The sequence below is a fragment of the Odontesthes bonariensis genome, chromosome 9 (genome assembly GCF_027942865.1).
Source record: "Odontesthes bonariensis isolate fOdoBon6 chromosome 9, fOdoBon6.hap1, whole genome shotgun sequence".
NCBI lineage: Eukaryota > Metazoa > Chordata > Actinopteri > Atheriniformes > Atherinopsidae > Odontesthes > Odontesthes bonariensis.
Genome location: NC_134514.1, coordinates 24,988,445 through 25,015,380, shown reverse-complemented (window position 1 = coordinate 25,015,380; position 26,936 = coordinate 24,988,445). Strand labels below are relative to the sequence as shown.

The 26,936-nt window shown below is 42.5% G+C and overlaps 1 protein-coding gene across 3 annotated transcripts; it reads right to left on the bottom strand.

Moving 5' to 3' along the window:
- Positions 1–26,936, bottom strand: sacs (sacsin molecular chaperone). Of its 3 annotated transcripts, XM_075473741.1 has the most exons (12): positions 26,706–26,936; positions 21,433–21,506; positions 21,116–21,224; positions 20,227–20,377; positions 17,907–17,997; positions 17,743–17,828; positions 17,073–17,184; positions 16,824–16,970; positions 15,182–16,667; positions 14,506–14,597; positions 13,403–13,429; positions 1–12,747 (listed from the first exon to the last, which is right to left on the bottom strand). In XM_075473741.1, the coding sequence occupies exons 3-12, from the start codon at positions 21,136–21,138 to the stop codon at positions 1,196–1,198; spliced, it is 13,767 nt and encodes a 4,588-aa protein (XP_075329856.1). In that variant the 5' UTR covers positions 21,139–21,224; positions 21,433–21,506; positions 26,706–26,936; the 3' UTR covers positions 1–1,195. The 3 variants fall into 3 exon arrangements, with proteins under 3 accessions (XP_075329856.1, XP_075329858.1, XP_075329857.1); XM_075473743.1 differs by lacking the exon at positions 13,403–13,429; XM_075473742.1 differs by lacking the exon at positions 26,706–26,936 and having other exon boundaries at positions 21,433–21,614.

Here is a 26,936-nt window from a genome sequence, read left to right as displayed (position 1 = left end):
TTTATTTAAGGGGAATTTATTAGGCCTTGCTATGGCACAGTGTACATTAACATGTATGGTACCCATGGTTCATTCAAGGAGATGAACTCCACTGAGGTGCCTCAAGCTCGAGTACGACAAGAGATACCAAGAAACACATTTTTTAGTTATAGTTCATTGTAAATGGCATGTACAATATGTGGTCACTGTGTGCTTGTTAAAATCAAAGTTTGAATAAGGTTGAGAAAGCAGTAAAAATACACAAGCACCACAGTCTGTTAACGTCCTGTGTTCCTTAAACCAAAAAAAAAAAGTTCAAATCACAAAAAAAATGTATGAACGTGGTTTCAAGCTGGCATAAGTTAATGTGTTGCAGTTGTGCCCACATTATAACATCAAAATTATATGGCTCTTTGTCACAATATCCTACTGAGTGATCTTAAACAAGTAACAAAACAGAAAAAAAAATGGTGACTTGAGTTAAAGTTTAAAGCCAGACCCCAAAAAAAAAAAAAGAAGAAAAGGTTTAACAAGTGAGTTTAGATGAATTCAAAATGTCTATTCACAGTTGCAGTCTTCCGAGTTATTGAGGCGACCGCCGCTACACAAGTGCAAATGCAGGTTGATGACTTTCAAAAAAGGTGCTTTGTCCATAAACAAGTGACTGGCTATGTTACAGGAAATGTACATCGTTTACAGAAATAATACGAAAAACAACCTGAAAAGTATATAAAAAAATGAAAATTTACAAACATGATTGTATCGACTTGACTTATTCAGACTTTTGCAAAGAGGACATGTTGCACGAGTGTTTTGACAAGAGGAAATCTACTTCATAAGCGCATCCTTTAAATACACTCAACTGTTTTTTCCCGTAGCAAGAAAATATATTCATTCATTTTTATAAAAGATAAAGTAAAAAAGCAGCATTTTTTTTAAATCTAACTCAGAGAAAATGTAGCCAACATGGGACTTTGGTAAACCAAACATATTGCTGAGGCATCTGTATGTACAGCATATGCAGAAATGCGGCCTAATGGGTTACAAGAGCCATACACTTATTTACTGTGCAAGGGCCACTGCCCCATAATCACAGATAGAAACTGCATATGTACCACAAGCTGCCAGCTGGATACTAAATGATCTGTATTGCACACAGCCAAAGGTGATCTTACTTCCACTGAGGATCTATGCGTACTCTTTTGAAACAACGGGATCAGATTTTTTGCTGCACAAATGTTTCAAGCTTTATGATAATTCGAGCGGTGCATTCCATCACTCTCATCGCCACCTCGGAAGTGTATCTGTCGTTGGGAATCTGTGGAAATGGCAGGAGATCCGGGTAGCGAGTTCTTAGGCTGTCCACGCCATATCCCTCCAGGATCTGAACATCATTGGCGAGGCCCTTTAACTGGGAGTTGTACTCCTCCACTTTTTGAGCCAAAGCGGATGGTTTTACATCTTTATCAGACTTTCCTGTGGCCGCATAATCGGCTGCTATCAGTGCAAGCTTCGTGGCCAAGTAGCATTTGAAGCAAACCCACTCATTAGCGTTTTTATGAAGATCATTGCGAGCGGCAGAGTAGTTTGCTCTGGCTTGCCTCAGCCACCTGCGGGCCTCCACAGGGTTCCCAACTGTCTTGAACGTTGGGGGCACAAAGAAACGATGAGAGTGCGATGACCCTGCATAGCTTGTGTAATGTTCCCTGAACTGTTGCCTTTCTGACTTGTGACTGGTTGCTTCTTGGTTCCAGGATGAATAAAACCTTTGAAACGAGAACTTGTCTGACTGGAACCGGGTTGATGATGTAGGGTAGGATCTCCTGGAAGTCCTGTCTGTATTTTGCTGATCAGCCAAAGACTGCTTCTCCATCCTGTTGATCTCATTCTGCAAGTGTTTGAACACCTCTGTGGCAATGTCCAGATTCTCTGCATTCTTGTCTGGATGCCACTTGAGGTACAATCGACGGATTATCTTTTTCCTCTCCGTCTCTGGCAGCTTCCAAGCTTGTTCGACAACTAAGGTCACTTCTTTCAGAATCTCAGGCAAAGCATGAAGCTTGATCTTTTTGGGTGATTGTTTTTGAGTGGGAGGCCGAAGGTTTTCTTTACCAGGGAAGAGAGGAGGGGTCATTCGTGGGCCAGAGGAGCGACTCTCTGAACTTGCAGGGGTCGATGGGACACTAGTGTCTCGGACGTGGGTGCTTTCGTCTTGTCTTGAAAACTTGTACAAGTCGAGTGAACTGACTATTTTGTACTCGCTGTAACCGATGTCGATCTGGAAGCATTTCCCGAGGAAACTTGTGTTTTCCTTCTCCTCTCTTTCCACTTCTTGAACGATGATGGCATATGTGTAGGTGGGTTGATAGGACCCATATATGTCTCCACCCTCGGAGTCTACGAGGTAACCCACATATTCCCCTGGATAGAAGACATTCATTGGATCCATGAGCAAAGTGTGGTGTATTTCAGCTGGTATTGGGGTTCCAGGAAGGGGCAGCTCCAGTTTCGAGGGCTCTGTTGAGTCATACTTTACACCAAGGTTGTCCAACTTCTCTGTGATTCTGTAGATGTCATTGCAGCCCAGCATGGCTATCAGATAGGATGTGTCAGAAATCAAATTGTCTGTAGCAGACTTCAGTGTCATGGCCAGCGCTAGCAGAAAGTTAATGTCTTTGCTGTCCGAATGCTGGATGTAGAGGTGAATCACAGTGGTCCCATATCTCTTAAGAAAGGCAAGTGTTTCGCTGCGACTGTTCGGGATGGGGGTGCATCCTTTCACTCTTAAAGTTGTCTGAAGCTTCTCAAAACAGGACACTTTCAGTCCCTCGCAGAGGGCTTTGCATAGACGTATGGCTTTTTCTTCATTCACGACATAGGCGTTATCATTCTCGTGTTTCATTATTCTGATCAAGCCTGTGATAAACTGCTCTGATGAGAGCAGCAGCTGAAGGCGTCCTTGCAGAGAGCAAAGAGCTCCAAACTGACACATTTTTGGAGAATCCTCGTCTAGCTGCTCCTCGAGGATGCTACTCAATAGTCTAGGCCTCAGCTTCTGTGGGAGCAGCATGATGAGTTTTGTGTGGAAGGCGTGATCTTTCCCCAGATAACACTGGCTCATGTCCACAAGCATCTGAACCCCAACATTACCGTGAATTCTGCTTTTGTAATGTGGGGCATCATCGAACACCAAGCTATTGGATTTTGCTAGTCTACCATCGTGGCTTGGCAGGTAAAACGTCAAATCTCTGAGACTCTCAAGATCTTTGCGAATTTCCACTGGATCATTGTGAAGAGACTTGAACAATCCTGAAACAACCCGTTTCACAGTTCTCATTTCGTTTGGGTCGAGCTGCTTTCCCTCTGAACTCCGGTAAATTCTCCACAGCACTTCAACATATTGTTTGGTTGACACGACATCCTCTGTGCCAAGAAGTTTGAAAAGCTGATGAAAGGTACCAAGTTCTAGAGGTAATTTGTACAGGTAGGGCTTGAAGTCTGATTCATTGTCCAAGTTGATGACCACTTCTTCAGGTTTTAGCAGCTTCCAGCCATCTTCAACCATGACGAAAGCCACCCCACGAAGCTGGTAACGGAAATCTCGCTTGTCTGCATTGAGGAACTCGTATGTGGATCGTAACACTTTGTTCCTGGTTTTCACCATCTCATCATCTGGGTTGGATATGTTGCAGATGTTCTTGCAGTTGCTTATGACTTTGTCCAGTGGCGGGTCCAAGTTGACGCCCAACATGTTCAGCACTTGGTCAAGTTGTTCCTGTCCGCTGAGAGTGCTGTCCTCCTGGTCCTTTATGCTTGATGGTGTGGCTTTCTCAGGCAGGATCGGACAGGACGTCCAAAGAAGGTGAATAATGTCTGTTTGCTTAAATTTTGGGTTCACTTGAGAGCCGCTGAAACGAATCAGAGGAAGGGTGCCACTCATCTCTTGGTACTGAGTATGAAGCTTGATGAGTTCTTTAGGAGCTCTCTCGGGACACAGAAATGGTATCATGGAGAGCTCTTTGAGAAACGCGACCTGGAATAGATCCGTCCTCTCTGTGAAAATATGGTTCAACAGCACATCGACAATAGTTTGAACTTTTTCTTTGGTCCAACTCTCTGTTTGGGATTTGATGCTGACCTCTTTCGCAAACTGCAGAACTTGTTGCTGTGAAATCTCATGCTTGAGACCAATATTTCTCAGAAAGTTTATCCATGAGGTCAGCAACAACGTTCCATTCTTTGGTTTTGTCACCTGTTCTACTTTCTTAAAAAAGTCACTTGGTATGAATGACTTTTTAGGTAACATAACTTCAAACACATTCACGGTCTCATCAGAGAAAAACTTTGTTGGCCTCAGTCTGTTTGTGTAGTCGTAGATGAATGAGAGCCCCTCCAGTTTCTCATAGAGCTGGTCCTTCATCTGGCACGATTCTTCCATTGACACAAGTCTCTCCTTCAAATAGACAATGTGTTCAACTTTGGCATCATAGGAAAGACTCTCAAACTTTGGCAGTAGGTGTTGAAGGTAAATTTCGAGATCATCGATTGGGATGCAACCAAGGAAGGTATAGAGTTCTTTCAGCTGTGGACTGTCGGCCAGAAAGGAAAAGGAGGGTGTGTGAGCCCATTTGTCTATGTCGGTGGTTGGGATACTTTTCGCAAGGACATAGTTTGCCCCATAGTTAGCAATGCTGATATATCTCCCACTATATGACTTAAAGCATGGGAGGAGTTTTAGGCTCTGTGCATCTTGCTGTGAGAGGTTAGCCAGGTTGCAGTTGAAATACAACAGAAGAGCCTCAAAGTCCTTATCAGTCAGATTTGTTGTTTTGAATGCAGATGTCTGAATCATGTACTCCACAGCTTTCAGAATGCTTGATGGGTTTTCGATGTTTGCTGTATGTTGTGCCAGAAAAGGCATGATTTGGTTCTCTTTCACACAAATTTTGTTAACAGCAAGCTGGATGCACCCTGATTTCATTAGGGTGTGAAAGACTTTGTCATTTTGGCCATGTGGAAATATGGCAATGTTCATCAAGCTTAGAGGCAGAAGCACATCGTGATCTGGGACAACAAGCTTCTCTCTTGCCATGAATTTGATTCCAGGTAGCAAAGACCAGTCTTTCAGAATGTCAAGCACTGTGTCAAAGCTGGGTTTAATGTCCATCTCATCATCCCTAACTGCCATATTTTCACTGATGAAGTTCCACACATTCTTTAGCCAAGATTCACTGGCAAAGGTTTCTCTCCACTTGACCGGGATCCTTGTTCGATACTCTCTTGGGAGGACAGAACCTAGCAGCTCACCAAAGCTGCTGATGTCAAAGTTCTTTGCAGCCCCTACCTTCAGCAGGATGTTGCTGTATCTCATGTACAATGTGTTCATGAACATTTCTTTCCTCGGTGATATTAGCTCATGATGTGTTGTCAGGAACTTTGGTCTCTTGGAATCAAACACCTGAAGCATATTGTCCATTGTTATCAACAGAGGCGAGCCCTCAATTCGAGCCTCATCCTCCTCTATGTCTTTGAAACAGTAGTCAACTAGAAGCTTCAGGTTATGGACTAACTTGTAGTTGGACTGCTGGAGACGGCAGGGGAGTTTTCCAACATGGCACAAAGTGTCTGGAGATGAGAAAGTGTGAAGGAAGTTGCGGACATCGCTTGGTGTTACATAACTGACTGGTATCCCTGCATCTTCCAAACAGAGGTAGATGTTTGCTGTCTCATCGCAGCTGTGAATAAGGTTGAATCCAATATCAAGCAGCAAAGCTTTCAGCCTGTAGACATTTTCTGCCACAGACTTCCTAGACGTGATGTTGTAATCAGTGTTTTTCAAGTGTTGGAGTTCATCTTGTAGCAGATAATCAAAGAAGGCTCTACCTTTGTTTGTCGTGGATGTATTCACCCATGAAATATAAATGACAGAGTGCATGTCAGAGTTGTCCATTTGTGCTGCTCTGACAACAGGGAGCAGACGCTTTAGGTCAGCATGGATACAGTTGTACACTGCTTTAACCAGGCAGTACCAATCTGGCTGTATGTCAAGTCTGTTAGCCGGGAAGAAGAACAGATATTTCCGCAAGGTATCTTTTACAAAATGAAGCGGTGTTCCTTGTTGCAGGGTCATGGTGGGATCAGGACCTGGGAAGTATCTACGCTTCAGCTGAATCAGCAGCTCTACACAAGCAGGAGCTATCAGTGTGGTCATCAAATTGTTATTCCAGTCACTCCGTACTCCGACTCCATTGTCATCTCTCCATAAGTTTCTTCTCGCTGAGTCTAGGGCAAAATGACCATTGACATGAAAAGGCAACCCTGTCTCCAGTGACAAGGGCAGGAAGCAGAAGGCTCTGTGGGGTTTTTTGTAGTTGTGGCTAACACAAGCAGCCACACCTCCACGTGGAAACAGAGTTATGTCTTCGTTTTTGTGAGCTGAGATCACACTTTTCGAGACATTATCAATGTTTGCAAAGCCAGATCTGTTGCAGATCATCCACGAGGTCAGATTTCCATCAGTGTCCTCTATGTCCATTGCGTAAGTTATCTGTTGGACTGGGATAGCAGTGAGCGGCTTCTTTTTGGTCACACTATCGATGACAGAGGCATGAAACTGTTTGCGCTTTAGCCGATCACCATCTGATATTTTGGCTGTCACTGAATAGAGCACTTTAAGTTCGCCAGATGCATGATCGATTTCGCATATTGATATTTTCTCCATGTGGTTGAGAAACATGAGAAGCTCTGCACCGTCTGTTTTTAGCTTGTCCAGTAGGTTTTGGACCATTCTGTCGGATGCCGGTACAGAACTGATCTCTGATGTCTTTGCCATCTCTGTGGAGCGGATAGGGAATCTGAACATCGTGCTGCGTTCCAACTTAAAATGAGCTCCCAAGTAGAGATTAAGAACATCGGAAAACTGTGAGCGAAAGTCAGAGTCCAAGTCTCTGAACATTCTTCCAGGACTCACAGACGTTGCTCCGGGTGCATATTGTGCATGTGGATCAAAGATGCACAAAATGTCATTGTTTGAGATGAAGGATGGGCAGTCGGTTATGTGGTAGACAGAGTTAAATCCTATGCCATATTGACCAGTTTTGCCTGGATTGGCCTCTTTCGTTCCTCTTCCTAGATTCTGAATACCTCGAACATCATCCTCTGTGAATGGTTGATTGTTATATACACAGAGGGCGGGTCCTTGCATTGGGATCCATTTATCATCAAATATTCTATCGGTGGGATGTGTCCGCGAATCAAACACAAAGTAGATGTCCGTGGCTTTGGCATCATCTGCATTTTGAAGCAGCTCTTTCAGCATTTCTTTTTCCGAGGGATAAGCGTTAAGAATGCTTTTAATTCTGCTTGTGAGTTTTTCTTTCTGTCCAAACTCACTGCCAAGTGTAGTGAAGCAGACATTTGAAGCATATCTCTCCAAGGCTTTGTGACGTTTTGGGACAGCTCCTAGTTTCACAGCGACCTCTCTTGGGATGTCCCCATGACAATATTTCACAGAGGAGTCTCTGACTTTGATCCAAGGGCAGTCATTGTAGCACAGTGATTTTGATGGTTGCAGTGTGAGATTGGAGTCCGGTAACAGAATCCTGCCGTAATTTGCTTGGCAGTACTCTTGGTTCTTGTCTCGTATTAAGCTCCATATTCCTTCGCTAATGATTCTGCGAGACAATTGGAAATTTTCCTCTGTGAGTGTTCTTCTTCCACAGTCTTGCTTCACAGTATCAAGCACCGCAGAGAAATCGTCAACTGTGAAACTGGGTTGCACGCCAACATTTTCAAAGAGCTCGCGGCAGCTGTTTCTGTATTTGTTAGGGAGCTGATAAAGATGTGGTGCTGCATCAAAATTCAGGTGGAAAGCAACTTTGCAGGGACTGACGTATGTGTTCTCCACCAAAATGGAGTTAAAGACTTTCAGTTCCTCAGTTATTTGACCCTTTGCATTTTCATCTTGTAGCATTTCCTCATGAAGGTACTTGTAACATGCATTTGTTATGTTCTCCTGATACAGTGTGACACCGTCAAATGACTGTGACAGTTTTTTCAGTTGACTGATGACCAGTACAACTGAAGGCTTCCTTATTAGTCCAAGACCATCTTTCACAGCCAGTGACATTGCACCACAACCTTTGAAAGATGGGGAACTTTCGTTCAGGATTGGCTTCATCAAACACACCGTGTCCTGATGTTCAGTTGTGAAGAGCTCTCGAGGAGAGAACATGGTTGTCGGTGAGAAGCTGTTCCCATGCCATGGTAAAGAGAATCCTGCAGGCCTTGTCAGAAATGGTAGGAACTTTATGTCCTGTAGCGCCTCCAAGTGTTCAGATGCTGCTGGATCCCTCATCCTCAGTTTCTCATCTATCAAACTGAGTAGTATACTAGTGCGAAAACAAGCAGCTGTATGATCATTTTCATTTAGATCAATAACTGAATGAGCACGCTCAATCAGGTCCTCCCAGGACAGATCATCTTTCACCATGCCCAGCTGCACTAGCTTCACTAAACACACGGGGTTTACATAGTCTTTGGAGGTACCTTCAGGAAATCTTCCATCATCATTGTTGTAGAGTTTAGCAACTCTTCCCTCTGGATGAATGAGCTTGGAAGGTAAAACCAGCTCCTTGTTGGGACCAGAGCATGGGATACAAGGAGTGACCCTGAGGATTGATGCGAAATCTTCCAGTTTCTCATTCAAGACATAATGCATCAGGGGATCTCGGAGCTCTTTGTCAATCTCCTGGATGTGAGGGAAAAAGACTTCTGAGAAGAACTGCTTCTCTGTCAGGGTGTTTTCCATTAATTTCCCTTTACATCCAGCATCATCGAATCCCTCCTTCACCCAGTCAGGCAGCTCAACCGCACAGAGGCTTTGTGAGCCACTCTTCTTTAGATATTTCAAGAATATCTTGAAGGCAGCAGGACCAATGTCTGGCCTGCAGAGCAAGGCATCATCAAGGAATCTGACATATTTGATCGACACCCAGGTGGAGCCATCTGAAAAAACCTTTGCCTGCTCACTGTCCCCTCCTTTGGCGATCTCTTGGTAGACACCCTGGCTGATCAGTGTAAAGTCATCATGTACCTGACTTGGATCTGGCCATACTGCATAGTAACTGTACTCAAGCAGTTCTCCACTTTCAGCCATTGATCGGAGCATTGTGAGTGCTGCCAAATATGCCTGGACAATGACATGTCGCATGAACACAGAATTCCACTGTCCTTTGGTGTCTGTCTTCCAGATCTCTTTGCGGTTGGAAGTAACAGCAAAGCAGCCATTGATATGGACTGGTAGGCCTGTTTTGATTCTGAGAGGTAAGTAACAAAACACCTCTCCAATTGAAGTAGCACTCGTCTTCACAGTCCATTTGCGATTCTCCTCCTCTGAGAGCAGAACAGCCACCCCTCCACAAGGCACAAGTCCGAGTCTTTTTCCACTATCACTGAGGGAAAACTTGAGAGCCTCACTTGCATCCATGCATGAGCAAATGAGCCAGTTGGTCATGTCAACTGCCTTCTGCTGCATTTCATCTGTAAGTCTTCTTGCCTGAACACCTTTGGCCGCCATCTCAAAGTACTGGTTGGGATCTTCCTCTGAACCTCTAAACAGTGGCGAGTGGAGATCGACGATGCGTTTGAACACGTTGTGAAACTCCTCTACCACGACGCGTATGATGCAGCCAGACTTGGGGACGTCAGCGGGTACCCTGTTGGTGCTTGCTACTTTTTTCATGACTTTTGCTGCAGTTTTGAGGATACTCAGAGGCCCATAAGAGGCTTTGGATGACCACACACTTTTGTTGATCGTGACAACGTCTTGTGCTCCGGCCGGGTTTGATTCCTCATATTTCAGGTATTTCAAGACCATACTTCCAACATGCTGAGTGAACAGAATGAACCGATGGCCACAGATGCTGAACTCATCAACCAGAGAATAGATATCTGTGGTATTGTAGTACAGACTACTGATTTCGCTAACGGATGCCTCCTGTTCTGTTCTGAATGGGAGTCTGAACAGTGTACCACCGTATTTGTATGGTGAGTCCTGAGCTAAAGGCAGCTGACAGTTAAACACATTAATGAAAGGCTTGAACTGGTTGGGGAATTTTCTCAGCCTCCTCTGTTGTTTGCTCCAGTTGATTTTGATCCCTGGATTAGACCTGTCTCTGATGTGCTTACTGATGTGATTGATGTTTGGATCAAACATGATCATGAACTCCCTGCTCATTATGATGGGGATATCAGTAATATGATAGACAGAGTTGAAACCCAGGCCAAACTTGCCGACTTTGTCTGCTTCACATCTTTTCACTGACCCACCTAACCTTGTGATATTCAGAAAGTCTGTGTCTGAGAATACAGCATTGTTGAAAGACCACAAAGAGGGCCCGTGACAAACTACCATGCCGGGGTCCAGGAGATTTTCGCGAATGTCAGTGTTTTTCCTCATGTCAATGAGGAAGCTGCACTCTGTTGCACTTGCATCATCAGCATTCTGGAGGAGCTCTTTAAAAATGTCTGCCACAGATGGATATTCCTCCAAGATGTTTTTTATTCTCACGGTTAGAGGTTCTTGTTGGCCCGATTGCTCAAAGCCAAGATTCTCTGGGTTTATCAACCTCGTACTCAAGCATGGCACCTTTAGCCACTCTGCAGTTTTCATGGGTATGTCATCATGGACCAAAATGATTGGTTCTGAGGCATCTTCGAGCAAGTCATTCAAATCGTCAACCTTGATGTCACAGTAGGTGCATTCGTGAATGGGTTTCATAGCTAATTTGCTTGGGTCTTTGTAACAAAGAATGGGTACATGCATATTAGTGTCTACAGGTATCTGATTATTGTACAGCCATCTGAGGATGTTGATTAGAAGCAGAATATCGTGTTTGCTTTCCTCCCTGGTTAACTCTCCTTCACATGTTTGTTGAATGGTGGTGATGACATCAAACACATGGCTTGGGACAACCTCTTCAACTGAACCACAAAACTTGAAAAGCTTGTGAAACTTTCTCATTGTCTTTGGCAGAGAGTACAAGTAAGGCTGCAAGTCCAAATTGGGGAGGGGCTTTAGGACCGTTTGGCCCGGTGATGAGAACGTCTTCCCTGTCCACATCCAATCAAAAGGCAGTGATTTCATTGCTTCTCTTGCATCCTCAAGGTGGGCCTGCATAAAGCCGTAGATCTCAAACAAGATCTGCTGGAACTGATACCAATCCTCTGTCGTGAATGCCTGAGATTTATGCCAGTCATTTACTGCTTTCAAGTGCTGCAATACTTGATCCACCTGTGGTTCTATAGTTAGTTTCAGCGCCTTCTTCATACCTGCAGATGTGTGTTCGACCAGTGCCACTGAAGATCCCACCAGCACTGCGTGGGATAATTCACACATCTCGGACAAAGAGCAGATATTGAGAGCATCTCCAACCCAAGCAAGGGATTTAGGGTAAGTCAGAGGTCTTTCTTTGCAAACGGGAACCCATTTCAGTTTCAGCAATGATGCCTGAGCATCGGCTGATTTTATAAGTTTGGTCTGTTTGTTAAGTATTTGCAAGAGTTTTTTTGCCTTTTTAATTATGAGGTCCCAGTCGGGCTCCCCGCTGCCTTGCAACTCCTCTATCTTCTTTGCCACTTTAAGCACGTCTTTTTCACTGAGCTGTACTTCATTTCTTAGCCCCAGTTGTCTCAGTGAATGAAGAATATCAGGGGATGTTGTGAATATACTTGTGGGAAACCTGGTTTTCTCCTCCATGTAGAACAGATGCTGTAGAATCTCCAGTTCAGGATCAAAAAGATCAGAGGCTTTGGCTGACTTTCCAGAAGGCAACTGAATGAATTTAAGGGCAGTGAGCCAACTTATCACAGATGAGTTTTCATTCTTTAGAAATGCCAGATGTTTAAGAGTCCAAAGCATGATTTGGGTCGTTTCGTCTTTTGTGTAGAAACCCCTCTCAATATCCTGGATAATTATTTTCAAACATTCTGTTGTTTTCACTTGCTCAACATTCAGCATCTTGATGAGACGAATTGATTCCTCGTCGCGGCAAGCCACAAGATTTTCTGACAGTTTCACGTCTGGTGGGTACTTGGCTCTATGATTTAAAGCTCTGGCGCCTCTCAGTGACGTGAATGCTGCGTTACCCTCAGTACGGACCCCTGCTTTCTCAAAGATGGAGACGTCAAGTAGGGTATGCTTTTCCTTCTCTGTGATGTCAGACAGTCCTGCAAGATAGTTTCTGAGCACAATTTTCTCTTTGACCGAGAAAGAGATGACTTGACTAGACAAACGCTGCGTCGACAGCCGATCCATAATTTGCAGAAGCACACCGGGAGAACATGGGTGGATATAATTCTTCAGCAGAGGGTGCTGCAAACACAAATCCATTTTTTTTACCACAACTCCTCCGAGCTTTTCCACGATTTCAAGAAGGCTTTCGGAAAGCGGTGCCTCTTCGACATCCACAAGAATTATGGGAGAGGGAGTTTTGAGACGTAGAAGCTTAGCCGTGCTCATGCTTTCCTCGAGTGGCACAAGTGGGATCAAAGGCATGTCTTCAAAGGTATTCAGGTCATCAGCAAAATTTATATACAGATGCTTCCAAATCATTTTTAACCAAGAAACGGAAGGATGCTTCAGGTCTCTATTTCCAGGTTCCCACTCGACACTGAAGTCTCTTGTTGGCCAGGCTGTGGATAGGATATCCTTGATCAGACGTGCAGATCGTTCTGGGTTAAGCACTTGTAGCTGACTGCAGGGTCTTCCTGTTATGATGACAAAGAACATTTTATTAAGTCTCTTTCATGACATGAGACACTAATAAATATGTTAGATTGACAGGTTAGATTTATCGCTGTTATTGAAGGCTGCAGCAACAACAAACAACAGTGCATTGTCCTGTAAATGTAACGTATGCAGGTTTTTCACATTAAAGTATGAGTCTTTTCTTTTCTCAGGACAGAAGTCACGTCAAACGTTGCACGTTAGTGTAAATAAATTAGACAGCAACACTGCACAAACACAACATTTAAAATGACACAGAAACAATGTCAAGTAACCCATGCAAACAAATTAGTAAGTGTTAAGCCCGGTTTATTCGTTTTGTGTCAAATTATAATCAGTCCTGAGCTTACTCTTATCACTTCAGTGTAGGAGGAGTAATGCATTTTAAGAGACTAACAGGGAGTAGTACGTACACTGACTGTCACAACGTGAAGCACTTCATGAATTCTGCATCGGTCTGAATGATGATAAGTGATTGTGATTCACATACACAGTCTAAACCGTTAGTGGTTGTTTATTTTCTTCGTTATATCTGGTGAGTTGCTTTACTGCAGTTGCCATGGTGAGTATTCATAGCCAGGCGTTACTTTTGGTTAAAAACAAAAAGGTATGCGACACACTTTGAAAAAAACCTACCTGAGCAACCCCAGAGGAACTGTTGCACTGTAATTCAAATGACAAATTTAAGATATGTGGATGAACTTTAGGGTTCTTATTCATAGTGAAAAATGACATATATCTTTAAAGATCACATGAAACGGAAATGATGACTGAGAACTTTTCAACAGCAGTGTATGATGATCCCGTATAATTCTAGCCTGTCTTACCATTTGGCCCAAGACCCTGAATTGGATTAAGGGGGCAAGGGAAATGGATGGATCGATGGTTAACAGTTAGAGGGAGTGACTCATGGACGAGTGGAGCCAGGGCTGGACTATGGGAGGTTATGTGATTCCTGCAGGTCTGAGTAACTCTAATGTGGTCTTTGGACATCATCATCAAGGGTGGGACCTGAATGGAAAGCAAAGTAGACTATACTAGAAAATTAAGCTAATGTGATGCAATGTAAACGACTACGAAAAACTTCTTAAGGAAGTTGCCAAGAATATGGCCTTTTTTTTGTAGGAAATGATTCAAAGTTAGCTCCGTGTTTTTGTAGTTATGCTGAACTGCAACACTCTCTGTGCCTGTCACTGAGTTTAGGAGACAGATCTGTTACTCAGCATCTTTCCTGTGTCTGTCTTATGTCTTACGTCCCTCTTATCACAATCATGGCTGAGCATGGATAAACCAAGGAAGTTTATCATGTGTGTCGAATGGAAAGTGTGGCACTAGAACAACCCATTCATGAATAAGCATGCTCACTCTCTCTTTCATTTTCTGTCTCCAACTCCTAAATTAACCATGAGCAGTATTCCAGCTTTAACGCCACGCTGGCACGGCTGCAGAGTAAGATGATCTTGTGTTACTACGACATGGCCGAACCCACATAACCCCCGGTCGTCATAAGACTTTAGGGGCATAACCATAACCGTTATAATACTATAAATACTTATGCTGCGTACAGAATATGGTATGTCAATTTTCAGTTTATAGTGTTACGATCACACATTCACTGGCAAAATATTTCACAATATCAAAATCTCCAAATCACTTTAGGGATCAAAGATGGTATTAAACATGCAAAACATTTCCAGTATGTGAAAAAGAGTGCTTGCAAAGTAAACATGTGTTATTACCTCTGCTCTTGGCTGCTTTCTTCAATCTGTCCATCACCGACGGCTTTATGTTCTCCAGAATGAACCGATGCTCAAGCCCGGGATACAGAGACCTCAAGAAAAAGCCAAGATAAGAGGTTAAGTGTGTCTGTGTTTTCATTTTCATGGAGAAAGCTGGATCCACTCCTGGTACATTTGAGTAAAAGATAAACACGTTTGCCTGAATACTGAAGATACACCGTACTGAGGGCCAGTTTTATGTGAACAATAACAGAGAGAGGCCGACACATTAAACCTGTTCCTTTGGACAAACGTGAATGTTCAACTGTCTGATTTGCAGAGGCAGCTTCAAAAAAACATGGCTAAATTTTGCAATCAGCCCCAGCCTTCCATCAATATCATTAAACAACTCTGCATTTCATTTTCAGACATGCACTTTATCAGTCAAAATAAAACACACTGTTTATATGTTGTAACTGTGCTGCTGCTGCTTTCTTCTTCAGGACAATTCAGGATGTACTTTTCCTGGATAAATTAAGGTTACAAAAACAGAAATAATAATTACATGTTTAAATCTAAACCCGCAAACTGATGCGAAGGAATACTTCTAAAATCCAGGTTGAAAATACAATTTCATACAATTTAATCTTTTAAAAAACAATCAATTCAGTCTCCTGGACAATAAAATAATATTTACCTGGGATACTCCTCAGATGCGATGTAAACAGCATCCTTTTCAGTGACAGAGGGTGAAAAAGTTGTAAAAGTCTCATCTTGCAGAGGCAGGAGCTCAAGTCCTATAAGGTCACTGTAATTGGCGTCTCTGAGCACAAACTCCAGCAGCAGCAGCTTCTCCTGTGAGGGGCCTATGTGTTTGTTCTTCCTGATCATCTGCCGCAACAAAGATGGAGTCACCTTTCTCACTTCAGTGGACTCAGTCATGTAAGCAGCTAAGACAAAGTCCACGGCGGCAGGCACCTTTGCCACTTGCATTCCTGAGCTTTGGAGGTAGTTGATCACAGTCTCTGAAATGACCTCTTCTGCATCCAGCTCTGAAAACACTGCCTGGTCCACCCCGATCCAGCTTTCACTGAGGGAAAAGATGACTTGCTGTTGTAGCAATTCATGAAAGAGTGGCTGGAGAATGGGTGTCCAGCGTGACTTGACCTGCTTAGGGTCTGGCCAGGCCCTATATGTCCCCGTAGGAGACAAAGGAAAGTCTTGGTCCTTTTCTGTTTGCACCCTTTTTATAACCTCAACTATGAGAGTTAGGTAAGCCGTAGGGATGACAGTGATTATAAGCAGCTCATTCCACAAGGCAGCTGGATCCCTCCACTGGTCCACTTCCCGCCACTTGATGCTTCTCCGGTTGTCTGTGAGGCCAAAGAAGCCGCTGACATGAACAGGAAGCCCCGTCTCACTCTCCTCTCCGGGCGGAAGAGGAAGGAAGCAAAAAGCTCGTCCTGAGAAACCGGATGTGGCACCTCTGTCCTCTGTGTTGATCTGTGTAAGAGGCAGGGCGATGCCAATCGAAGGCATGAACTTCAAATCGTCTGCCAGAGAGTCCAACTCAGCACAAATCCCTCTCCCACCAACCCCATTACAAACCAGCCACGTCATCCTCTGAGTCTCTTTTGCCGTTTCATCCTGAGTCTCTATGTTGATCTGGTAAGTGACACATGTGATCGAAGAGCTGGGAACCCCATTGCTGTAACTGTCTATGGCCTGACCCAGTGCCTTGAGTGCATTTGGCCTCTCTAGTTTCTCGTCAGTATTCTCTGTTGCTGTAACCTGAAACAACATGCGCTCTGTACCGTCAGACTCTCGCACGTGTAAAGAGATCTTCTGAACACTCTTCAAGAAGAGGAGCACGGTGTCTGCATCAGCTTTGAAAGACTCAAAGAGCTCCAGAACCTTTTCTTTGTTGTAAATGTTGCCGCTGAGCTGGGAAGGTTTCATGCGAAGCGGGAAGCGGAACAGAGTTCCCGGAAAGCTGCCGTCCTTGATGGTTTTCTCGGAACTCCCGAACATCCCAATGTAGGGAGCAAACTGGTCAGCGAGTTCTGTGATCTCCTTAATCTCCGTCTTCAAGTTCCAACACTGTCCAGACTCATTTACCCCAAACAGGGTTTGATGAGGATCCAGCATGGCAATCTGGTCTCCACTGAATATACTCGGAACATCTAAAACACAAATACAAACAACGTGACAAGACACAATATTGTACATAAAAATGCGAACACATTATATTTACACTTGTACAGGTGGAGATACATGAGAAAACAGAACACAAGTAAATATTTGGATGAATGTCGGTAAGAATTTCCGACATTTCTCACCTGTAATGTGGTACACAGAGTTGAAGCCGATACCAAATCGTCCAACTTTCAACGGATCGTCTCTCTTCCTGCTCCTTGCGATCTCCTGAATCCCATTCCAGTCTTCCACAGTGAAAATAGCGTCATTGTGGACATACAACGCCGTTCCTGTAAGTCAGCACAAGCAAGCACAGAAAATCTAATGTATAATAAATGTGTACCGGCTGCGGTGCACTGTTTCAATAATTGCAATTTCAACAAGTCAAAAACCTTGATGCTGAGCCATGTCAGGTGACCAGAGCGACTCCACTCCATACTCCGTCTCATCGTACATGAACTTGACCTCAGTGGCTCCGGCATCCTCTGCATTCTGAATCAGTTCCTTCAACATAAAGCGGGTAATCAGCGTGAACACTGGGTCAATACACTGAAACAAGACGATGACATGATCCTTTTATCCATCGAGCCCAGAGTAAGAGTGGATGCTCTATTTGAAGCCTCACCCTTAATCTTGGCAATAATACCAGCATGTTTTACAATGAAGCCGATGGCAGCAAGTTGAAGACGAAGTTAAACTCTGCTTACTTCTTACTGAAGTTTAAGCTTGATAAATTTTCTAATTCAGAATCCTACAAAACTGCCTAAAATGATCATTCCCTGGCGATAATTGCAACCATTGCTGCCTGTCACTTATGGACTATTTGATTATATTCAACACAAGCTCCTCAAATAGCCAAACAGAGGAAATCCAGGCATGTGTGTCACTTGTTGGCCACTGAGCCAACAACCACTAACAGATCTGGACAACTTTGAATAACTCTAATCGTTACTATAAAAGCTAATAGAGGCAGACTCAGCAATAATTCTGCACACTCATTGCAGGTTAAATGCTTTAAGGTCAATAAAAAAAATGAGCGTATGGTAAAAAAAGGGCACCTACTTTCAGAATCTGTCCTCCCTCGGGGTACCTCCTAAGAATATCTTTCAAAAATTCCACAAGTGGAGGTGTAGTCTGTCCAAACCTCCCTATAACAGACATGTTGGGTAAACTTCACAGTTATCATAGCTGGTTTATTTGCCAAAATGTAGATGTTTCCTGCTTACCTCCTCCCTTCAGGCCTCTTCCCTCCAGAGTGACGGAGATTTCCGGGCTTCCTGAGGGCACCAAAGTGCCAATTTGTACGCTGCCATCCAGCTGTAGGGGATTGACGTAAAGACAGCACAGAACCTCACTTAAAACGTGATGCAGGTTTTATACTCAAATCTGACACGTGCTCTGGTTTGTTAAGTGAGGGAAATGTAGAAACCAAAAGTAACGTAAACTAACAGAACTTAATTGTCTTGAAATAACACCGGGGGACAAAAACCTCATATATTCAACATAGTGTTAACTTAAAATAAGCCTACTGTAAATAGCTTTAATTCTCATAACTCTTATAAAATAGTTGGAGAGGCAACTATAGAGCTATAATTTCTTTTATGAGAGCAATAATCGGGCATATAGTCGTCTGTGCATCATCCTTCCAGCATCATTAGTCTCCAACCAAAGCTACTGCTAAATCACCTGCGGTGAGTTATTGCACACCGGATGATAGACAATCTTTTCCCAATCAACGTTTCAAAATCAATGCAGTGGGGAGTCGGCACCAGGCCGGATGCTGCAGCTGATTGGGGCTCTTCAAGGTGACACTGTGGCCCGCCGCACTCAGCAGTCTTTTGACTGGACAACTGAGCTGCGCATAAGGAGAGTCACCGCTCTCATCATGGTCACTGCAACGTGATATAATGACCCTACAACTCAGGACAAAAGGACTTAAAGTCTACTTTGCCAGATTGATATTTGATAAGGAAGCCGTCCAAAGTGCTTACAATGAATATATGCAGTTTAAAAAATGATGAACATGAAAAATGACTGAGAGAAGTCTAAACACAAGCTTTCTTTGGTTTATAAGACAATAATATCTAGTTGTAAGCAGATGGCCTTTTTCACTGTATTTGTAGATAACACTTACATGCTGCTAGTAAACTCTACATAGAGCAGATTAAAGTAAAGTGCTTTCAAAGTATATGTACATATATATGTAACAGTTTAAAGTGTTTTCCAGCATTGGGCTTCTGATGTTGAATGATTTATTTCATTTGAGACCATCCACAGACACGCAATTACTACTACTACAAAAAAAGAAAAAGAAAAAAAAGGGCCTCCTTTCAGTTTCTCTTAAAAAGCAAAGCACTCCTCGGGTGAAATGCAGCGTCTGGCACAGTGTCTCCTCCAGACTGCTGCCCAGTTTTAATTGCATTAGCAAACAGCAAAGCAACTTGAAGTGTGGACTTGCATGAAGATGGCGCAATGGAAACAGAGTTCATTCATTCAGTTCCCGTGAATGCTTCATATGGCTCCGTGGCTCCCTTTACATAAAACTGGCCCTCAGAGTGTTTGTGGTATTAGCTGGTAGGTGTGGCTTGAAGCTAATTTCTGCTTATGAGATCTCGGGGGCGGGGGCTGGGGCTGCCAAGCACCGACCACCACCTGGCGCTTTCCGTCAGCTGTGGCTCGAGGCACGGGGTCAGCTGGCGTCATGTTAGGCCATTCTCTGAGCGAGCCGCGACAAATTACACACTGCGCACTTATCTGCCTGAAAATAGAGTGGCACAGCGATCAAAATCAAAACCGCCGACCCATCTGTTTGTTTCAAAGTAAGACTTTTACAGCATCTCCCATCAGCGTCTTAATTATAGGAATTAGATAAACATATACAGGTACATGTTAGAGCAGACAAGATAATGTTTCCAACACTGAAACTTTTGATGTAGCGTTTTTATATGAATTTCTTTTCCCATATGCTATGAATGTAGTAATTAAGATATTGCATCGATCGATAGTCGAAAATGGATCAATAAACAGTGAGACAGATACACGTTGACCTTTGCCATGCTTTGGTGGGTCATAAGATCAATGTCTATGTCACTTACTGGCTAGTAGATTTGTTAAAGCACAAGGAAGACTCCTGGCAAACCTAACAATGAAGGGACTGTTAACAGTGGTGCAGTTATGACACGAGTCCTTGTCTGCAGTTAAAAAATCGTCTCAGGGAGAAAAACATCAGTTTTTCCTCTGGTTTTCGTGTGGTGTTGCCAGTGAAATGTGACAGAGCCAGAGAGCATCGGGCACCAGATCTCTGAGGATCCCAAAATGTATTCAAGGGAAAGGAATCCAAAGAATTCAACAATGGAAGAAAAACAAAGTTACAGACTTGTTTCCTGAGGATGGCTCTCATCCTTTTCAATAATAAAGGGACAACCATGAACAGGAAGCAAAAAAAAAAACAATACCACTGACAAACCAAAAACACTTTTAACATGGATATGGCATTCATACCCAGGAGACGTTCAAATTGCAGACCACACACTCAAAAGCACTCACCATTCTCCCATTGTGAAGCAGTCGTTGCTCTTTGACCGGGAGGTTTGTCTCCTCGTAGAGCAGCAGTTTGACATCTTGGACAGACGTGAGAGGGGAAACCTGGTAGGATCTCAGGCCAATGCACTCATGACGAACCCTTACCCATGGCAACCTAGACATAATGATGATTTAAAACAATTATCTAACACTGTTATAAAGTTTAGACATCTGTCTACATGGATTTGGATTTTAATTCAACAAACAAACAACACCATGTACAGCAGTTCAAGAGCAGATTAAAAAAGGAGGTGTCAAATGTTATCATTGCTGTAAAGGACACAAGAGTCTTCCTAACAATCATTACTGATCAAATTTTAAGGCGCGAAGAAACCTGAGCATGCACCTCACCAAGGCCATCTGTTAATGGTGCATCGGTGCCATTTCAAGTCCAAATAAGACCTAATCACAATCATTTAGGTGCTGGTCACCTCTGCCTTCATTACATTCAATATACATCCTCTATGCTTCCATGTAAGGATGGATGTATTTTGTATTATATAAGGGAAACCTATTAGTTAGCCTGTCAACAGCAATAAAACAAAATATTATTGCTTATTCAGCAGCAGCCCACTGGATCCATGCAGTCAAGTGCACATTGGTGCATTCAGTGGAGCTGGGTGGGTGTGGCAGCAGCTCCAGCAGAGGATGGTTGAAAAGCTCCTTATAGCACGTATTAAACTCACAAGCTGAACGAGGAAACTACGGACTTACAGAACGAGACCAGACGGAGAAAAACAACCGATACGGCTGATAAAACCATTGTTGATTAGTTTAGTTCATACCATCGAAAACATCACATCTAACGGAGTGTATGCCGCCAAGAGTATTTTACAGGAAAACATAAACTTACCACGGGTCTGGACCGTTTGCCATGTCGTTGCAACTCTGCGTCCCAGCACACACACTTTCATTGGACTATCTTCTCCACTGGGCGCAGGGATACTGCACCCGGGAAGCGACTGTGACGAGACAGAAAACCGTTACTTTCCTAAATAAACCTGTCTGTTCGATGTGATAAATTTGTACTTGACCACTTGAAAGATATATCTGACACACAAAAAAATAATATACTGCTGTGGCAGTGGCTGAGAGGCTTCGTTTCAGTTGTGCATCGCCGGTGCACGGTGTTGCGTTTAGCCTTTTTTTATCCCAACAAACCCGACTTACTTGTATTTGTCCTGCGCGCGCCGTAAACGGTCCTTCTCTCAGAAAGCTCATACATTTCACGGCAGCGTGAGTTCCTAGAAAAAATAATAACAACGGCAGGTGACATAGTTAATTCCCCCCAACAACAAACTAACTCCTTCAAAGGCGATGTTCTAATAATAATGAATTACAGTGCGCGTGAGAGAGGGAAAAACCGCAGAGATAAGGCAAGAGCTTTCACCCCCTGTTAACTTCCGTGTCGTCATAAATCCCGTCAGGAAGATTTATCAGGTTCGAGTGCTCGGTTTGAGACTCCGTCATTGGTTTGCACCTAAACTGTACTGTAACATGTATTTTTTTTTTGTAGAAGCTTGATTTGTGTTTTCATAAGCCAACGCCGCTGTGTTAGAGCAGGTGAAGATCAAAATTTTGTTTGCGCATGCGTATTAGCCTTTTTGCGGACTCAATCGGGTATGAAATCTTGGGTATGAAGACCATAATAATTTAGTTATCTGTCCCAATAAGTGTATTGTCTAACTGAATACACACACAAGTGTACACCTCATTCGGCTTAATCTGTAGATCGGGAAAAATCGAACAGCGAGCAGAGCTCATTAAGATTCAACAGCTCTCATTCGGCCTTTTTCTACCAGTCCAGCATTCCGAATGTAACTTATTGATATGTAGAATTGACGTTTTTTAGTGATCGTCTGGCAGCTGGAGTACTTGCACGCTGGGATGTTCATCAAACCATAATTTCGGCCTATGTTCATCTGTGATCAGGTTCACTGATAGAATTTAAAGATACAGTAGGCCCTTTTTCCTTCTTTATTTCCGTTTTAGGACACAAGGGTAGAAAATACTTTTTGTATATGACAAAAATTAGTACCAAAGGGTTGCCTAGTTACCCATCAAGCAGACAAAGAAGATTAAAAAGAGAGTTGGTTTGGAATGCTTCTTCAAGATTAGATTCAGTTTGTGGACCATTTTCTATATTTCTGCTCAAGTCATCAGATTTTCACACAAGTCCTTAAATCTTTCAAAAAGAAACAAATGAGACAAAATATTAATCCCGGTGCTTTGTTTATAAAAATAAATAATCCAATATCATGCATCTCTAAGTGGCAAAAAAAAATGCATGAACCTTTTGTTTTCAGTCACCTTCTTGAGCAGCAATACGTGGATCAAATGATTTCTCACAGTGCTGAACAGTTTTGCACATCAGCTTGGAGGAAGTCCAGCTTATACCTTTGTACAGAACACCTCCAGCTCCGTTAGAGGGGTTTTCTAATAAGAACTGCTCACTTCAGTTCCTTCCACAACATTTCTATCATATTTTTGTCAGGACATTCATTTGGAAAGCCTAAAACACTCACTTTGTGTGTGCTTTGGGTTGTTGTCTTGCTGCTTCCAGATATGCTAGATATTTAGTTCATAGACGCCTCATAACTCCATCATTGATGGGATTCTTTTTCTGGCCTGGATACAGCAAAACAGTCGCAAAACAATGAAACCACCATCATGGTGGGATAAGGCGCTTTTCTCTCTCTCAACACAAAGCTTCTCAGTTAAACCAAAGAGTTCTGTTTTGGTCCTCTCTGTTCATAGAACCGTGTTTTCAACAGCTTTCTGACTTAATCTTTAACAAACTGACAGACAGGTAGCAATTTTCTTTTTGAACAGCTGTGTTTTGGGTCTCTTTTTTCCCCTCATTGCAGCCCTGCCCTGCAGCTGCCATTGCACACCATTGTTGTTCAGTGTTGTTCTGGTAGTGAAATCTCAGACTTTAAGCATACTAAAGGAAGGCCTTTAGCTGCTTAGAAGGTCCGTTGTGAGCTTAAAGGACTTTAATAAAACGTGTCTTGGATTTTTTGGTTGATCCATCCTGGGTGGGAGGTTGGGGGGGTGGGGTGTCTTTATAAATGTTTTTGTCACCTTTTACAACCTGTTGAGCATCAACGACCCTTTCTTAATGGTTCTTGGAGTTATGGTTGATTTGCGCAGAGTTGTAGTCTTCTCCGAACAGGCTCCGACAGAGCAATGCTCTTTGAATTAAATAAAAACCGGCACCCACTCACAACACCTGACTCTAATTGTGAGAATGCATTAAGCATTCTCACTATTACATTTCTGTTTCTCTTTATTATTATTATTCCGTCTTCCGCCGATTTTTGTCCTTCAACTACTTCAGCATACTTTTAGCTATTTCAACAAATTTGGTATCAAAATGTTCAGCTCATTCAGCACATGACTGCTATTATTTTTGGTATTTCTAACTTTTAAACTTTTTAAGATATTAAGCTTTTTGTTCAACTTTTTTCCCATTGAAACTAATGTTAAATTTTCAAATCTCTTCAAATCCTTTCAAATCCTTTCAAATCTTTCAAATCTTAACTAGTTCAGCATACTTTCAGCTAGAGACACCATTCAAATTTTAAAATGTTCATAAGACATTCAGCTATTACCAATTGTTTCATCTTTTAAAAATATTCAGCCAATTTTGAAATATGACAGTTTCAAAAATATGAAAATTAAGTTCTCCAAATCCTTATCTTCAAATGCTTTCAAATCCTTCAAAATCTTCAAATCTATTCAAATCGTAACTGCTTCAGCATACTTTAACCTAGAGACACCATTCAAATTTTAAAATGTTCATAAGACATTCAGCTGTTACCAATTGTTTCATCTTTTAAAAATATTCAGCCAATTTTGAAATATGACAGTTTAAAAAATAGGAAAATTAAGCTCCTTCTTGGATTTTAGAGTGAGACATTCAGCAGTGCTGATAAGTTTCAACTTTTCAAACAAATTACTATAACTTTCATACAGTTTAACTGAGAGAAACAAATTATACCTTAAAATGTAGGAAAACTTGTCCTCTTTCAGCCAATGTAACTCTTAAAGAGCTCACATGGACAGATTTTGAACTATGAGCCTTTAAGCTTGAAGAACTTGTCAAATTTTGAGGAAATCTGCCATTTTTGAATCAGCTTCAAGTGTTTCAAACTGCTTGGATTTAAATATAGTTGACTCCACAGATGTAAAACTACTTTGCTAAGTTCCTCTAAGCCTTCTGCTTCTAATGGTGTTAAAATTATTTTTCTAGCTGCTCAACTTTTCTCACAAGATGTATTTGAAGTCAGTGTTCGGTGTCATTTCTCTCCCGCGATCGGCGGGCGGCCGTCTCATCTCTCCATATATGTTGTGTGTGTTCAACCTGTTTCGATTTAAATATAGTTGACTCCACAGATGTAAAACTACTTTGCTAAGTTCCTCTAAGCCTTCTGCTTCTAACGGTGTTAAAATTATCTTTCTAGCTATTCAACTTTTCTCACAAAACGTGTTTGAAGACAGTCAGATTTGCCCGCGGCTGCAGCAGCTAGCTCTGTGTCTGTCTGTGTAGTCTTTAACTAGGTCAAATGCACTTCCGGTGTAACACAACGAAATGGCTTAATGGTAACCCTACCAGCCTTTCGTGCAGGTGGCCCGGGTTCAATCCCCAGGATGTCAGCTCAAAATTAAAAAAAAAAGTTTTTTTGTAACTATTTAAGCATACTTTCAGCCATTTCAACTCTTTCTAGCTCGAAATCATTACACTTTCATCTTTTAAATGTCATTTCAACTTCAAACTCCTGTTTCTTCTCAGCTTTTTTTAGCTTCCATAGCTCTTTCAGCTTTTAGCTTCTTTTAGCTTCTTTAGCTGTTTTAGCCTTTTTTAGCTTCTTTAGCTAACTTCTAACTCTAACTCTTTTGCTCCTTCAGCTGCTTGCTTCTTCAGCTCCTTTAGCTTTAGCTTCTTCAGCTGTTTTAGCTTTAGCTCCTTCAGCTGTTAGCTTCTTCAGCTGTTTTAGCTTTAGCTCCTTCAGCTGTTAGCTTCTTCAGCTGTTTTAGCTTATTTTAGCTTCTTCAGCTTTTAACTTCTTTTAGCTTCTTTAGCTCCTTTAGCTCTTAGCTTCTTCAGCTCCTTCAGCTTTAGCTTCTTCAGCTCCTTTAGCTTTAGCTTCTTCAGCTCCTTTAGCTTTAGCTTCTTCAGCTACTTCAGCTTTAGCTTCTTCAGCTGTTTTAGCTTTTTTTTAGCTTCTTAAGATATTTTAGCATGGTAATTCAGCTCATGCATTCTCACAGCTGTTTCGCAGGAACAGCTCTTTCTAGTTCCACATTCAAGTCGTTTTTCTTTTGTCTCATTTGCTTGGATTGGTCCTTTTTGATCTACTTTTTGTTTTTATGTAGTAGTCATGATACGTATTCAGGGTATACTTTTGCAAAAACAATTCAATTTCCAATCTGCTCAAAAAAGGTTCTATGAGTTTGCTTTTCACTCTTCTTTCAGATGTATTTTGGGCTTCAGCAACTCCAGAATGATCCGTCTTGTTAACATTATGGGCATCAGAAATTCACTTGATACTTTTTCAGTCATTTGATACTTAAAGAGCATCAGTTACAAAGCAGAAACTGGAACATAAGGCATGGTGACACCGAGGTGGGACCATGACATGAAAAAAAAAAAGAAAAAAAAAAAAACACCGACAGACGTAAATAAATATGGTTTAGGAAAATATATAATAATAAATCACTTAATCCTGTTTTATTTTATCAACTATCATTGATAGTTTCTATACAGGAATATAGCTGCAAATCTGAACGCTCGCTATGACTCAATGGCAGGAATGGGGCATGCTGTTGAATTCTGGGAACTGTAGTCAAAAAGCTCGCACGCCAGCACACTGCAGTCAAAGATGCGCACGTCAACTTTATAGCCCAGAAGTGGGTGAGAGACGGGCCTATTCTCATCCAGACGATGAGCCGCATTTCGGAAACTCATAAGCAAATGAGAATCCTCACGAACATCTGACAGAATGCATAAGACCCGAAATCTGCGCATTTCTCTTTGGGTTGCTTTGGGTCACAGATGGTTTGGATGCTGATTGTTCAGAGGCTGATTTCATGTTTGTATCAGACGACGTCGCTCATTCAAACCATTCAACGTTTCTGTGCCGATTTAAAAACACCGCCGTGTGGTGGAATATTTTCTGATAAAACCAGAGGAATTGCAGTGGAAAAGTGACATCATCACATGAAAGTCAAGGACTCCCAAGCTCCTTAAAAAAAACCAAAAAAAAACCTGCACTCTTAAAATGGCATCATGCTGGGTTTCCCGAGGACACGCACTCGGTCAACTGTAGCCTACATCATCATTTGAAGAATGAAAAACAAAAAACCCACAAAAACATCCTGCACAATGACACAAATTATATTGGGCATAAAAACAAATAAACAAGAGACGTCAAACTTACCAGTGTATCCCGATTTCAGTCGCCCAATAACAGGTTACAGCCCTCCCTTCTCCGCAGGCTTACTTCCTATCCAGTAAAAATCATGTATTTTTGCACTATTACGTGACATCATATCCTTGCTAAGTTCTCTTGCTGCCCTGTCGCCCCATCACAGCGGGAGGTGATGCCGCATTGGAGAGGAAAGGGGACACTGACAGCAGGGAAGGCAGCATCAGCATCAGCATCTCTGCC